Here is a 14,329-nt window from a genome sequence, read left to right as displayed (position 1 = left end):
GAGGTAAAAATGGGGATGGATGGGAATTAATTATGTGGCGCGGTGGGAAATGACATCGAGGGAGCGGTCTCCAACTCGACCGAATTTATTATTACAATTACTTATGTATTACGTGATGGATTTATTAGTGGAGAGAGAGAGAGAGAGAGTGTGTGTGTGTGTGTGTGTGTGTGTGTGTGTGTGTGTGTGTGATGTGTGTCCGTCGCTTGTGAACAGTGCCTATGGACACTTTTCTCGAGGAGCTGAAGCAACTGAGAAGGGATAACAGGTGGACCGAGTAGAGGATCCAAGTGGCACATCATCAATGCTTGCTTTGGATCTTATTCGCGGGTCGATAAATGAGTGTGTCCCATGGATCCTCGTCACTTTTTATTTGTTTCATTACAAAGGCCTTTCAGGCTAATTAGGCCTTGTTAGTGGGCAAGTTATTAGCGCTCCTTGGGTTCCACTGTTAAACAAAAATAATACACAGTTAGCATAGAGGCTTCAGAGCCCTAATACCTCCGCCACGGCCCTCGGATAGCAGTTCCATTAACACCAACCAGGCTGTTTTGTTATTACAGAAAACCTAATTAATAAACTTTCTCTCAGGATAAAACAGACACGAAAAGGGTGGGTTGACATTATACAAGGAAATATTTTAAAAAATAATAATAATATGGATATTTCATATAAAAATCATTCTTTCTATAGCTGCAATATCTACGTTTGCACAAAAGCAAAAGAATTAAACCAAAAGAGCATAAAGCCATCGTTCATAAGTTTCGGCAGATTCGGAAAGCCAAAAGAAAGAACTCCGAAGGCATCATTTCGACCATTCCATAGAATATTACCAGGCAAGCGAGATAAGAGTAGTAAAGTACCATAGGAAATAAATTTCATACAAAAGAAGAGCCTTAAAAGGCCACATATTTGTTCCCACAAATATCACATGTATACCCCATTCCAAAGGTTGAACCTTCGCTTATATACATACACCCAACAAAAGACTAGAGGGTATGATAAAGAAGGGAGAAAATAAAACACCCAGTTAATAACCTTCAATTTTTACCCATTTGAATTCCCACTCCTTTTCACTATCCACCATCCCCAACTTATTCCTTTATACAAAACAACAATATACCTCACCGCCAATATATAACCCTCCGAGCTCCCCCCCAACCCCCCTCTTTTTGTCTTTCTGCACTATAACCCCCAATCTTCAAGAAGAAAATTAATGGTACCAAAAAACAAAAAAAAAACTAAATTAACTCCCCTTCTCATAATATAAAAAACACAATTACCTCGGCTCAGGTCGTGCTGGAAATGACTTCGCATGCCTTATCTGCGGATTTGGGCGTTGAGTAGCAAGACTCATTGTCTGGGAGCGCTGCAGCATGTCAACCATAGATGGTGTCTGGTAGGATTGAACGAGGCTTCCGCTGTCCATCGAGTTGCCACGAGTTGTTGCCCTCTGCCACGAGTGGGAGCTTAAACCTGACAGAACGAATGCCCTTCCTGATGCCTCATATCTTTGCTGATTAGCCATCCGCTCTTGCATCTCCCTCAGCTCAGTGTCCAATGCGAGGCATAACCTGTCACCTGACTGCCCTGACAGAGACTCTGAAAGCAATTTCCGTCGCTCTTCGAGTATGGACACAGCCTGTGAAAGCTCACCACGTTCCGCAGCAGCCCTTGCTTCTGCCATAGTTTCCGCAGTCTGGATACGGTTCTTCTGGCGGTCCACCTCAATGGACATAATCGGTAGACCAACAAATGCTGGCCTGGATATGTGTACATCTAGGTCTTCCACCCTTACAGCCTCGTTAGTCACTGGATCTCTGTAGACACAGCCTATTTTGAGCAATGGGGTCTCTTCAGAAGCTGGTGGAACATTGACAACCACAAGAAAATCCCTCTCTTCATCTGCATACAAGTCACCAACAGCTATAGACCCACTTCTCTTATTATCAGCAACCCGGCTAACATAGCTGCCTGATTTTATAGGACCAAGGTGCACACCTGGGTGCACACACTCTACCTCTACATGCAACTGTTGGACGACTACACTCAGAAGGCCACCAATGCACAGTGCAAATGCATCCTGGATTGCAGCCTCTGCCTCAATAAAGGAGAAGGTCCCTCCTGAAGCCTCTGAGATTGAATGCATCAAGACAGAGTCATGGTCAGCACCAAATCCAAATACATGAACCGGTACCTGATGGCCACTGCTCCCACGAATGGAGGACGGGACAAGCGACTGGTGGTCTGGTTGTGCTTGGTGCATGACACCAGCAGTCGGAAAGATGGTATATGTATCTTGCCCATCAGAAAGGAGAATGATGCTGGAGATGGGGTTCTTCTCCTTGCGTTCTTCGATCACTTTGGCACCCTTCCTGAGGCCATCCGCGATGTTGGTTCCACCATTCGATGTCAGTGAGTTAACAGCTTGTAAGGCATCCTGGCGGCCAGATTCAGTCATCCGACGAAGGGGGAAGAGTCGGCGAGCAGTCGACGAGAAGGCAATGAGAGAGAGCCGGTCTGAGGGGCCAAGATTGTGGATCACAAACCCCATGGCCTTCTTTAGCAGAGCAAGCTTGGTACCAGACATGCTGCCACTGACATCAAGCACAGTGATGAGATCAATTGGAGCTCGAGATGTTCTTGAACCATCATTGCCGTGGAAATTATTGTTAGAAGTCTGTAATGTTTTGGCAAGTGGAGCCTTTAGGTGGATCAGAATTGTGAAGTTCTCTTCAGAGGCAGACTGAGGAATTTCTGAGAACTCTGAGTATGCCTTGATCTCTACTGTTCTCATGCACTCCTGTTGGGAATCTTCAGCTGCTTCAGTCAGGTTGTCCAAAGGTTCATCATCATTGAAAATGCTAGGCTCTGAATTGTGGAAGAAGGGTGTTACATGATGCAGTCTATTCGAAGAGCCTGCACGTGGTAGTAGTCGCAGGATATGCATATGACCATCATCTTGGAGCCAATTACCTGGGTTAACCCTGGTTTCATGAGGGGACCCGGAGGAAGGGAGACCTTGAAACGGGATCTCCTTCCATTTTGCCCTACAAACTGGGCAAACATGGTTGCCATGTTTTACATTTGAGGCAATACAGTGAAAATGGAAAACATGTGAGCATTCTGCTGTGAAGAGAGCATGACCATGTCCTGGTTTCATGGTGGCTAAACATATAGCACACGTTTTCTGACAATGTTAGAAACAAAGTCAGCGCAGTTGGAAGCTAGGACATAGGCATAGCAGTGTGTGACAAAATCAGATTGTAAACAAAGTATAGAATGTAATCAATGTAATTAGTAGAAAAAATAAAAAGAAATAAGCATAAAAAAAGATAAGAATTTGGGTAGCTTTTAATTTTGTTTCACCTTAACCGAAGCAATCGATGATTAATATAACATACAGTATGCACCAAAGATCCAACGATGACTAATAAGAAGCAGCAGAGCATGGTCTACGAGGCATTGCAGGCAACTAATCGCTTCATGAATCCGCAATTTGCTCGATATCTAGGTTATTGCGCATAAAGCTATCATGAACAACCAGTTAAGAGGTGGAATTCGGTGCCTTCACATTATATATTTCCAACCTAATTCCCCAAATGGTTCACTAATAAAAACTTGTCGTATTATAGTAATAGCAGTGACAATCAAAGCATAAGTCTTGATCATATATGAACGTGCTGTAAGTGCTCACTGCAGATAAAAACTGGCAAATCGATTTCTTCAAAAGATCGAGATCAAAATTCGGTATCAGAAGCAACTACACGTTCTTCCATATATTGAACACGGGTAATTTTATAACAAGAATACATCCCTATAAGACTATAATAGTGCCTCTATGGGTTGGTCAAATTGTAAAACAAAAAAGGATGAATCACAAACGAAAGAATGGTATTGTCTAATTATAAATTAAGTAAGGGACGCATCACAAGCAACAGCATTGGTATCAAAAGAAGCGTCTTTCCTATTCAGGACTCCACTAAGGTACTAAAAAGAGTAGACGGACGTTAGCCTTTTTCAATAAGCAATATGGCAACCAATGCTTACAGGGACCGGTGCTCTTTACCCCGACAAAAGAAGTAAAAGAAAGAGGGGAGAGAGGACCCCAGACAAACAAAGTGAGCATCGTCCAATTCCATGATTTGAAATAACAGCTGCAAAAAGATCAACAAAAAGAAAAGGAAAAAGATAGGGGCAGCAATTCATACTTCTGGACCAAGCATTAAACTCGTCTCGATGGATTGCTGGGCAAAAATAATGCAACCTAAAGTATTTAAAAAGAAATTAACAGAGTCACCCAAAAATAGTAAAACTTAACACCTGCTCTGCCCTTTAACAAATCACAAGTATCCAAACAAAAGTCGTCGAACTAGTTATTAAAAAAAAAAATTGAAAATACTGAAACATTCCATGATGAAGCGATCTAAGGTAAAAGGCCAAACCTTGGACGATCTGCTCCCAGATTTGGACAAGCGCAAGCCGGACGAGGCCGGGGTCGGCGTCGTCGGCATCAGAGCCCGGATATCAGACGCGCCCGCCGACGCTGGAGAAGCCACGGCGGAATCCGGAGTCCTCGCCGTGGAATCATCAGACGGCAAGGGCGAATAATCATCGAGGGTTTTGGGAACGTAGACGCAGAGGTTTAATCCCAGCGAGAGCTTCGCTTTCCTCCATCGACTTCCCATCTCTCTTCAAGTTAGGATTTTTAAGGTTCCGGAGACCTCTAGATCTCCTGTTTCCAGATCTAGGATCGATCCATCTCCTCTCCCACTGCGTAGGAGATCTAAACTCCAATTCTTCGGCAAGCTCTTTATACGGAAGCTAGGGTTTCAAGAACGTGGTAGGCGATGGTTTCTTTTCTTTTTTTTCTTTCTCTTTTTTGAGGAGAGAGAGAGAGAGAGAGAGAGAGAGAGAGAGAGAGAGAGAGAGAGAGAGAGAGAGAGATCGAAGGGAAGAAGGGTCAAAGGAGGAAACTGGTCGCCCAGGGAAGTGGTTTTGCTACTTTCTTTATGCAACCCGCCATTACCGAGGAGTGGAGAGAGTGTGATGGTTTTGACCTTGGGGAGCAACTTTTGAGAAAGTGCGGAAAAAAATAAATTGGGAGGAGGAAGTAGACTGTACTCTGATTCTGAACTCTCTGTAGTGTGTCTTAGGAGAAGAAATCATTTTACTAAATTGCCCCTACTTTTTCGGTATATTTAAAAAATATTTAGTACCACCCACTATAACGCCATCATTTGTACTACTCTCTTTTACCATTTTAACGATAACAACGTCAGGTATTTATCTTAACAGAATCGAGTGGCACTGGCAATGGATCCATCCATTACTTACTGCGACTAGAAAAGGAAGAACCCATCCATCATTGATGCTTCTTAATCTGTTTGATTTTTTTATTTCCTTCTTCTTCTTCTCAGGAGAAGATCCGAACCCGAAGGCAGGCTACTCTAAAGAAATTCCTAATCTTTGGCCCGCCAATTATTAAAGAAATTGGTCCTTCTTGCAGTGGATTGGATCAATGGTATCTTTCACGTAGCCCAAGTTGGGAGACTGAGGGATAGAGATAGCGACAAGATTAAAGTTTAAACAAAGACGGGCATCCCATCCTCTGGTCTCTTTCACCGAACCCACATACCCAAGTGGAACAAATTATAATTTATATAATTAATTGATTGATTCTGGAATTAGCCAAAATACTGGTCAGAAGTGAGCTGGAAGTAGGCTGTTTAGTGTCTCTCGTGAGTGGAACCCAAATATGAGGATATTAGTAGGTATAAAAAAAAAATATTTATATATTTATTAGTAAATGGGCCACCTTTTCTTTTTTTTTTTTCTTTTTTTTTTTTTTTTCTTTTTGTCATACTCTCACTCATTAGTCATTACTATCCTTTTACCTTTTACCTTGTCATTTATATAGCCCCTTCTACTAAGCTATGCTGACATTGGAGGTCACACATGGACCCGTACCAAATATTCTCAAAACCACATAATGAGATTTGAAGTGTGCTAATAGTGCGGTCAGAATAAAGTTCAAGCAGTGATCAAGGTTTTGCTGTAAAGGCAGCTGCTTTATTTCAACTAAACAAACTCATGAAGTTTTCGTAATAAAGATAGGGCCCTGGTTGGGTGATTTAGTCTTAAGTTTTGGGCCATCTAATGGTCCAAAGAGTGCCCAAATGGGCCATATCCTATTGCCGACGCTGAGGAACGAGCGACCGATCGCTTCGAACTCCCAGCCACATCTCCTTCCTCGCCGTCATCGCCGCGCTCTCTTCTTCACATTCGTTTTGCTGATCGGATTGACGACGGTTTGACTTCGAAGAGGAGAGGGAGAGAGAGAGAGATAGACAGAGAGAGACGATGAATTGGATCAACCGTAAGATCCATCTCTACAACGTTACCATGGGACTCTACATGCTCGATTGGTGGGAGCGCTACCTCTTTAGTATCCTTTAAATCTCTTTTTCTTTTCCCGTTCGTATATGTTAATTTTCTCTTCACCGATCTTCTCTCCTTCAAATTTCTGCACGGCGTTCAGGTAAAATTGGGTAGAGGAGATCCTATTTGATTGATCTGTTGATTGATGCGTGACTTTCCTTAATTCGAGTAGATATACTGATCCTCGTGCTGCTCTGGTTCATCTTCTACAACGGATCGAGATCCACGACCGAGTTCTATAACAGGTGAACCATTTTTATTTTCTCTTGCATTGCCTCATTTTTTCCCCTTTTTGAGGAATTGTGAATCTAATATAAAGTAAGTTATACCTATAGTTACCGTCAAGGTCAGGAATTCTAAAGAATCTCATATAGTTTGATGAGTATCAAAGATTAGATTCTTAAAACCAACTTATTCATAAGGAGATGGACCTATAGGAGTCGTAAGAAACCAGCTTTAACTTTGACTTTCCAAAAGCATAGAGCAAGGAATAAAAAGGATGAATTGATCCCACTAGGCAGCCATTTTCACGGGGTAACTACTAACTAGTCCTAACATTTGAGCTATATCTAAAGCTCTTTATAAAGATGACATCGATTCTTTTCCAAAAGGACCTCCAATTAGAGTAGCATTGGGAAGACTTATCATATTGCAGCATTATTCTGCACTGCATAACTTGCAGAAACTATGCATTCCAAGATTCTTTTTCAGAACGTCAAACGGCTTTCCATCTATAAATGTAGCATATAAAACATTGAGAAAGGCTAACCTGGCAGCCAATTTGTACAGATAGCGATTGAATTATTTCAGTCCTTTGAGGAAGCGGTATATCAGAAATCTGAACATTAGTGTTAGCATGCAATTCTACCACGTCCCCTGTAAAGTTTACACTTGTATTACCAAGTAAGCCATATGCCATTTGACCAGAAATGATCTATAAGAAACAAGTACTGAATGCTAAATTGGTGTGACCTATTGATAGAATGACTGCTCTTTTGACACAATTGTGCACTGATGGGAGCAAAGTAAAATACCGTGTGCTTCTCCTCTTGAAAAAGATTATATGCGTTGCACATTTGTAGGAGTAAGCATTAAATTGGTGGGGTTTGTCCATCCTTAGTTCAAAATTTATATTTCTAGGATAAGATAGATTCACTATTCTCCAGTCTCCAGTACTTCTAGTTTGTTTCTCATGATAGTCAGCTGCTTGCTGAAGTTTGAGTTGCTAGTAGTTCTATTGCTGCAGTTCTTTGCTTTAATTGTACCGGTTTTTCTATGCCTTGTGATGATTTTCTTCTTCTCTCTCCCTTAAACTTTCAATAAACATTTCAGTAATTGATGGTTCTTTTACAGCTATCTGAAGCCAAAACTCTTGGTTCATGGAAATTTTCTGGTCTGACAAAATGTCTTCCAGAGGATACAGTGGAAAGAGAATAATAATTTAAAGTAAGCATACCAGGATGTTGGTGTATTAACTTCCTGAAATTGTGTATGAGAATATTTAAGCAAGTTTTAGACATCTTAAGAGGAATTACCAGAATGTTTCCTGAAATACTGTTTTCATAATGTTGCGGTTAGTATGTCTGCTATGTTTTATCCTTTATATGTGCACATGATGAATATGACTTCACAGACCATAATTAAAGATGAGCTGAACAACGTTTTGAAGTTGTCTGAGTTTGGCTTTGTTATGGAGAGAGGATGTCCTAGCTTGATTTTCGTAAGCTTGTTAGCTACTTGAATGAACTATTTTCGAGCTTAGCCTAAATTTTTACTTACTTTGGTTGTCCAGGGGGCTATTTAAGTATTTAGCATTAACTTATTTCTGAAGTAAGCCTCATTTGGCTTGACTTGTTTGACTGATGGAGCTAATTACTTTGTTTCTTTGTTGCTTAATTGTTTTGATCCTTGGAAATCTCCGTGCAGACGGAACTACAAATATTCTTGTATTTGCTATACGTGTCTAATGCTCTTTATAGCCAGTAGACAGTCTGATAATTTCTTTGCTTCAATTTTTAGTGGGCAGAAGAAAGTACCTAGAACTTCCGTTGTACTGTCCAGAGCACCCATCTACAAGACCTAAGTTTCAAAATGTTAATTCTACTCTTACAACTTGGAAGCAGAAATTGTGATGTCTTTTCCATTTATTTGGGAGTTTAGAAATTGTTAGAGAGGGTTGGGGCTCAACATTACCACCTGCTTTTTTTCATTGTTCATGGTATAAACAAGTCGGAACATCTCAAGTCAAGTCAAAAGTGTGAAGTTTGATATCCTAATTCCTACTCCAATCACGAAATGATGACTCAAACATGCATGCAATTTCACAGCATAAACCAAATGGCCTGTGATTCTGAGATATTTAAACCGTTTAAAAGGGACATGCACTACATGCTTTGCTCGGAACTTATCCAACTTATTAAAGTCGAGGGACTAAAATTGTCAAGGAATACCAAACTCCCAGTAGGAGGAGCCGTCTAATTCTCGCCTCTTGGTGTGAGGTAGGTGTGGAGAAATAGATCCCCCGGCTAGCTACTACGATAAGAACAAAGGAAAGGAGGCGGAAAGTTGAAACACTCGTTCGCCTTTTATGCTAACACTAATACTAAACAATTCCATAGTCGTAGTAAACTTGAACGGATTTTAACCACACGGCCGGTAGAAAATTTTACAATTTCCAAATCTCACATAACTTCTCTACCATATATGTTCGTTGACTCCTTTCTTGATGGAAGTTGCTTTACATAAGATTGGCCGCGATGGATTCTTCGCTTAGTCCAGTTTGGGGGCATAGTGGCTAGCTCCCTCTCCCCTCTCTATCTCGCTGTTTCCGTCTCCATCTTGGTGCATGAATTAGATATGGATCTCCTGTGGTTGGATAATTATATCATCCAGCTAGCTAGCTGGCTGATGAAGAAAAATCCTGTCTGAGTACGTGACAAGATGGAGATAGCTGAGTGCAACTTTTGCTTAGCTAGGTAAATTGTATTGGTGATCATAAAAATATCACATCATATTTGCAATGCATGTGAATAATATGAAACATGAAAACATATTGGAGCAGTGCCAGAGATCGATGAAGTTTTCATTTTAAGAGGCTATACATATATACAGATAGGAACATAATTTGTCTCCTCTATATCTAATTTCTGAATAATGCACTGACACCTAACATTACTGATCGTCTGTACTTGTGTGACACTATGCAGACTGCAAATTATTTACTCCTTATGCCAGGCACCTGCACCATTGGGAACATGGATGGCAGTACGATCCATGCATGCCACAGTCGTACCATTGGTAGCTCAACGACAAACTTATCCCCACTAATTACAAGCTAATTGGTAGCTAGGTAGCTATATATCAAGTTTGGGTTTCCCCCACCAATATTGGAACTTGGATTCCGAGTTGAAAGAAGTAAGTATATATAATTACCTTATCTATAGTAAGCTAGCTATTTTGCAAGGGGTTAGTTTTAATAGTCACTCGCACCTGCCACGTATGATATCAGCCGTTAATTAATTGATGGGCGTGGGTAAGACGAGATGCTGAGGAGCCACGCAGAGTAGAATGTCATGTGGTTGGTGGCAGTCAGCTACGCTATAAAGCTAATTTAGTATTTATGGTGGAATTAATTAAAAAACGGAAATGATCCAATAGAGTTTGAATATATGCGTGCATCCCTGTGACCGCCCATTAAATTAATTGATATTAAAATATAATCGCTCGTGGTTGTTGGCCACGAGCTCTCTCTAGCTCATGGTCAGGGTTGGTGAGACGTGTCTTCGCTCTTCATATTAATAGTCACAAAAATTAAATATATATTGTTAGTTAGGAAAAGACCACCTCTTTTGAAAGGGCTACTTTCAGGTGGAGTTGACTATTTCAACGTACGTAACAACCACTGACGGTAGAGCGGTCAAGAATTGCATGTAAAACGTCTGGTCTATGATCACCGTTCTCCTCGGAAGGATTAAACGTTCACACTTAAGTCTTTCCATTTTTATTTATTTATTTATTTGGGTCTCTCAGACACTGGTGGACTAAACTAAAGAAGGTTTGTTGTGTTAGTTTTGTGCTACGAATCCACGGTCTACCTAACGCTAACGTAAGTGGGTGTTATTCAGTTAATTATCAGAGCCAGGTTAAGCTACCATCTGTTAATTATTAATTAGTTGTGATTATCATGATCTCCATCCACTTAGTTAGTTAATTTAGGACCAACCTCACACGTGATTCACCCATTTAGTCTAGTCCACTTCAAGTGAGCATCGATTTCTATGGCCACTGATCCTTCCTGATACCCAATTAATTTACTATGCTGTATGTATAAATATTATTCGTCTGGGTAAGGATGATGACATGCATCAAAGTGAGAGCTCCCTTCCTTATCCGAATCCTTTTAACATCCACATTTACGGTTGAATGCTCTAGCGGAGGTAGGCGAAGGGCGAAGAGAGAGAGACAGAGAGAGAAAGTAATAAGAAAGTTACTTAAACAAGACCACTTCCCCGCAAAAAAAAACAAAGAATATTTAATAAATGGAGGGTTAGGTATTGCATTGCTGACGTAGCTTCTCCCACCAACCCCCCCTCCCTCCCTCCTTTCCTTCCTCTTACCAAACCACCCCCCTCCCCCCCTGCCTCTTTGACGAGCGAGAACCGCGTTTCGATTCCTCAGACCCACCAGTCTAGCTCCATCCAACGACCTCCACGTGGACACCGCATTGCCCGTCCGATCTCACCAAGCGCTGGATTCGACGCCCTAGATCGACTCCAACCAACCCCCCCACACAACAACCCAACTCGGCGTCTCTATATAACCCCTCCAAACTCTCTCAACCCACCTCAGGAAAAATTCCAATTCCCGCTAATAAGAAGTAGATAAGAAAATTTTTCCTCTCCTCTTCTCCAAATTCCTCCTCTCCATTAATCTTTGGATCCCATTCGACCGATGGAGTGCGTGCCCCAAATCCACGAGAACGGCAAATCCGACGGGCTGTGCCTTAAGAATGACCCGTTGAACTGGGTCATGGCGGCCGAGTCGATGGCCGGGAGCCATCTGGACGAGGTTAAGGCCATGGTGGAGGAGTTTAGGAAGCCCTCTGTTAAGCTCGAGGGGGCGACTCTAAAGATCTCCCAGGTGGCAGCCGTGGCCGCTGCGAGCGACGCCGCCCCTAGGGTGGAGCTCTCCGAGGCCGCACGTGCCGGGGTGAAGGCGAGCAGCGATTGGGTGATGGAGAGCATGAACAAGGGGACGGATAGCTACGGGGTTACTACCGGATTCGGTGCCACTTCGCATCGGAGGACCAAGCAAGGAGGAGCTCTTCAGAAAGAACTCATTAGGTAAATATTTAAAAGCAAGTTGGAGTAATTAATAATAGTTTTATTAATTAAAATGAACTGCTTGCGTGAGAGTTTGGTCTCGGATCGAATTGAATATTAGGTAAATTCGATTCTTGTCTCATGCATCCGACCAAGCATCTAGAGAGAGAGAGAGAGAGAGAGAGAGAGAGAGAGAGAGAGAGAGAGAGAGAGAGTTTGCTCAGATTCATGGTGGAATTAACATGAGTCAACCCACCACGTCTCTTTAATTGGTACCCAGAAAGCTTTTCCCGCTTTGAGAGTGAGAGTGAGAATGAGAGTGAGAGTTATTGAGTGTCCTTTTGTTACCGCCCACGGATTCAAAGCGACCTATTTATCACTTCCACCGTAGCACTTTGAAACTGTTATAACTACTGTAACTACGTAGTACGTTGGATTAGTTTATTACTGTTTCATTTGTGATATTTAATTAATTTAGTCGAACACTCAACATGAATCTTTTGCAGATTCCTCAACGCCGGAATATTCGGCAGCGGGCATGACTCCGGACACACGCTTCCCCCATCCGCGACCCGCGCGGCGATGCTGGTTCGGATCAACACCCTCCTCCAGGGCTACTCCGGCATCCGCTTCGAGATCTTGGAAGCCATCACATCCCTCCTCAACAACAACATCACCCCTTGCCTACCCCTCCGGGGTACCATCACCGCCTCCGGCGACCTCGTCCCCTTGTCCTACATCGCCGGTATGCTCACCGGTCGCCCCAACTCTAAGGCCATCTCCCCCGATGGCAAGACCATCGGCGCCGCCGAGGCCTTCGAGCTCGCTGGCATCCACTCCGGCTTCTTCGAGCTGCAACCCAAGGAAGGGCTCGCGCTCGTGAACGGCACGGCGGTGGGTTCCGGATTGGCCTCCATCGTCCTCTTCGAAACCAACGTGCTCGCGGTGTTATCCGAGGTGTTATCCGCCATCTTCTGCGAGGTAATGCAAGGGAAGCCCGAGTACACCGACCATCTCACGCATAAACTCAAACACCATCCGGGCCAGATCGAAGCCGCCGCTATAATGGAGCACATCCTCGAAGGCAGCTCGTACATGAAGATGGCAAAGAAGATACACGAGCTCGACCCACTCCAGAAGCCGAAGCAGGACCGCTACGCTCTCCGTACCTCGCCCCAATGGTTGGGCCCTCAGATCGAGGTGATTCGAGCCTCGACCAAGTCGATCGAAAGAGAAATCAACTCCGTCAACGATAACCCATTGATCGACGTCTCCAGGAACAAGGCTTTGCACGGTGGTAACTTCCAAGGGACACCCATCGGTGTCTCCATGGATAACACCCGATTGGCCATTGCCGCCATTGGCAAGCTCATGTTCGCCCAGTTCTCCGAGCTGGTCAACGATTTCTACAACAACGGTTTGCCCTCGAATTTGTCCGGTGGGAGGAACCCTAGTTTGGATTACGGATTCAAAGGAGCGGAGATTGCCATGGCATCGTACTGCTCCGAGCTCCAGTTCTTGGGCAACCCGGTGACCAACCACGTCCAAAGCGCAGAGCAGCACAACCAAGATGTGAACTCCTTGGGGTTGATCTCTTCGAGGAAGACGGCGGAGGCGGTGGACATCCTCAAGCTCATGTCTTCCACCTACTTGGTTGCTCTATGCCAAGCCATTGACCTCAGGCACTTGGAGGAGAATTTGAAGAGCACCGTCAAGAACACCGTGAGCCAGGTAGCTAAGAGAGTCCTCACCATGGGCGCCAACGGGGAGCTCCACCCGTCGAGGTTCTGCGAAAAGGATCTCATCAAAGTGATCGATCGGGAGTACGTCTTCTCGTACATCGACGACCCCTGCAGCGCCACGTACCCTCTGATGCAGAAGCTGAGGCAAGTGCTCGTCGAGCACGCGCTCAACAATGGCGAGAAGGAGAAGGACTCCAACAGCTCCATCTTCCAAAAGATCGCTCTTTTCGAGGAGGAGCTCAAGACCCAATTGCCGAAGGAGGTGGAGGCTACGAGGATTGCTTTCGACAACGGCAGCTTGGCGATCCCGAACAGGATCAAGGAGTGCAGGTCTTACCCGTTGTATAGGTTGGTGAGGGAGGAGCTCAAGACTGGGTACCTCACAGGGGAGAAGGTTCGATCGCCAGGTGAGGAATTCGACAAGGTATTCAATGCCATTTCCCAGGGGAAGGTGATCGACCCAATGCTCGAGTGCATCAAGGAATGGAATGGTGCGCCTATCCCCATCTGTTAAATTGAATCGATCCATCTGCAAAAGACTTACTTCGTCTCTCCCCACAATTGCTCGCTCATGTCTTTGTTGCCTCTCTTTTATCTAGTTTTTTTTCTTCTCTCTTCCTTTTCCTCTCTTATGTATTGCTTGCCATTCAAATGGAAGCAAACGAAAATATAGCTTCTTGTTTGTTTTTTTTTCTTTTCTTCTTTCTTTCTTTTTTCTTCTTATTTTTGAAAATAAACGGTAATGTTCGCAGATAGATGTGTTCCTATTTTTGACTTAATTTATGTTTTAATATCTTGTTTTTCCTTTATAGTGCTGTTTTATGC

The 14,329-nt window shown here is 43.4% G+C and overlaps 2 protein-coding genes and 1 long non-coding RNA gene across 3 annotated transcripts; 2 read left to right on the top strand and 1 right to left on the bottom strand.

Moving 5' to 3' along the window:
• Positions 1 to 860: 860 nt before the first annotated feature.
• LOC140769829 (E3 ubiquitin-protein ligase WAV3-like) lies at positions 861 to 5,096 on the bottom strand. The gene is made up of 2 exons (XM_073110712.1): positions 4,446 to 5,096; positions 861 to 3,190 (listed from the first exon to the last, which is right to left on the bottom strand). The coding sequence occupies exons 1-2, from the start codon at positions 4,686 to 4,688 to the stop codon at positions 1,280 to 1,282; spliced, it is 2,154 nt and encodes a 717-aa protein (XP_072966813.1). The 5' UTR covers positions 4,689 to 5,096; the 3' UTR covers positions 861 to 1,279.
• Positions 5,097 to 6,145: 1,049 nt separating this feature from the next.
• On the top strand, positions 6,146 to 8,115 carry LOC140771156 (uncharacterized). The gene is made up of 3 exons (XR_012106111.1): positions 6,146 to 6,448; positions 6,614 to 6,686; positions 7,795 to 8,115. It is a non-coding gene; the product is annotated as an uncharacterized lncRNA (long non-coding RNA).
• Positions 8,116 to 11,287: 3,172 nt separating this feature from the next.
• On the top strand, positions 11,288 to 14,259 carry LOC140768907 (phenylalanine ammonia-lyase-like). Its single transcript, XM_073109377.1, has 2 exons — positions 11,288 to 11,783; positions 12,269 to 14,259. The coding sequence occupies exons 1-2, from the start codon at positions 11,392 to 11,394 to the stop codon at positions 14,016 to 14,018; spliced, it is 2,142 nt and encodes a 713-aa protein (XP_072965478.1). The 5' UTR covers positions 11,288 to 11,391; the 3' UTR covers positions 14,019 to 14,259.
• The last annotated feature ends 70 nt before the right edge of the window (positions 14,260 to 14,329 follow it).

Source organism: Typha angustifolia, chromosome 2 (genome assembly GCF_048772165.1).
Source record: "Typha angustifolia cultivar Huaian chromosome 2, ASM4877216v1, whole genome shotgun sequence".
NCBI classification, from domain to species: Eukaryota; Viridiplantae; Streptophyta; class Magnoliopsida; order Poales; family Typhaceae; genus Typha; species Typha angustifolia.
The sequence above is the reverse complement of the archived record's forward strand: the minus strand, read 5'-3'. Positions and strand labels throughout refer to the sequence as shown.

Bases quoted from the DNA above. Each gene is read 5' to 3' on its own strand.
- LOC140769829 (XM_073110712.1), bottom strand. From the start codon at position 4,688: ATGGGAAGTCGATGGAGGAAAGCGAAGCTCTCGCTGGGATTAAACCTC. The intron at 3,191-4,445 runs GTTTGGCCTTTT...TAACATTGTCAG, and splicing joins CTGGGAGCAGATCGTCCAAG to AAAACGTGTGCTATATGTTT.
- LOC140768907 (XM_073109377.1), top strand. From the start codon at position 11,392: ATGGAGTGCGTGCCCCAAATCCACGAGAACGGCAAATCCGACGGGCTG. The intron at 11,784-12,268 runs GTAAATATTTAA...AATCTTTTGCAG, and splicing joins CTTCAGAAAGAACTCATTAG to ATTCCTCAACGCCGGAATAT.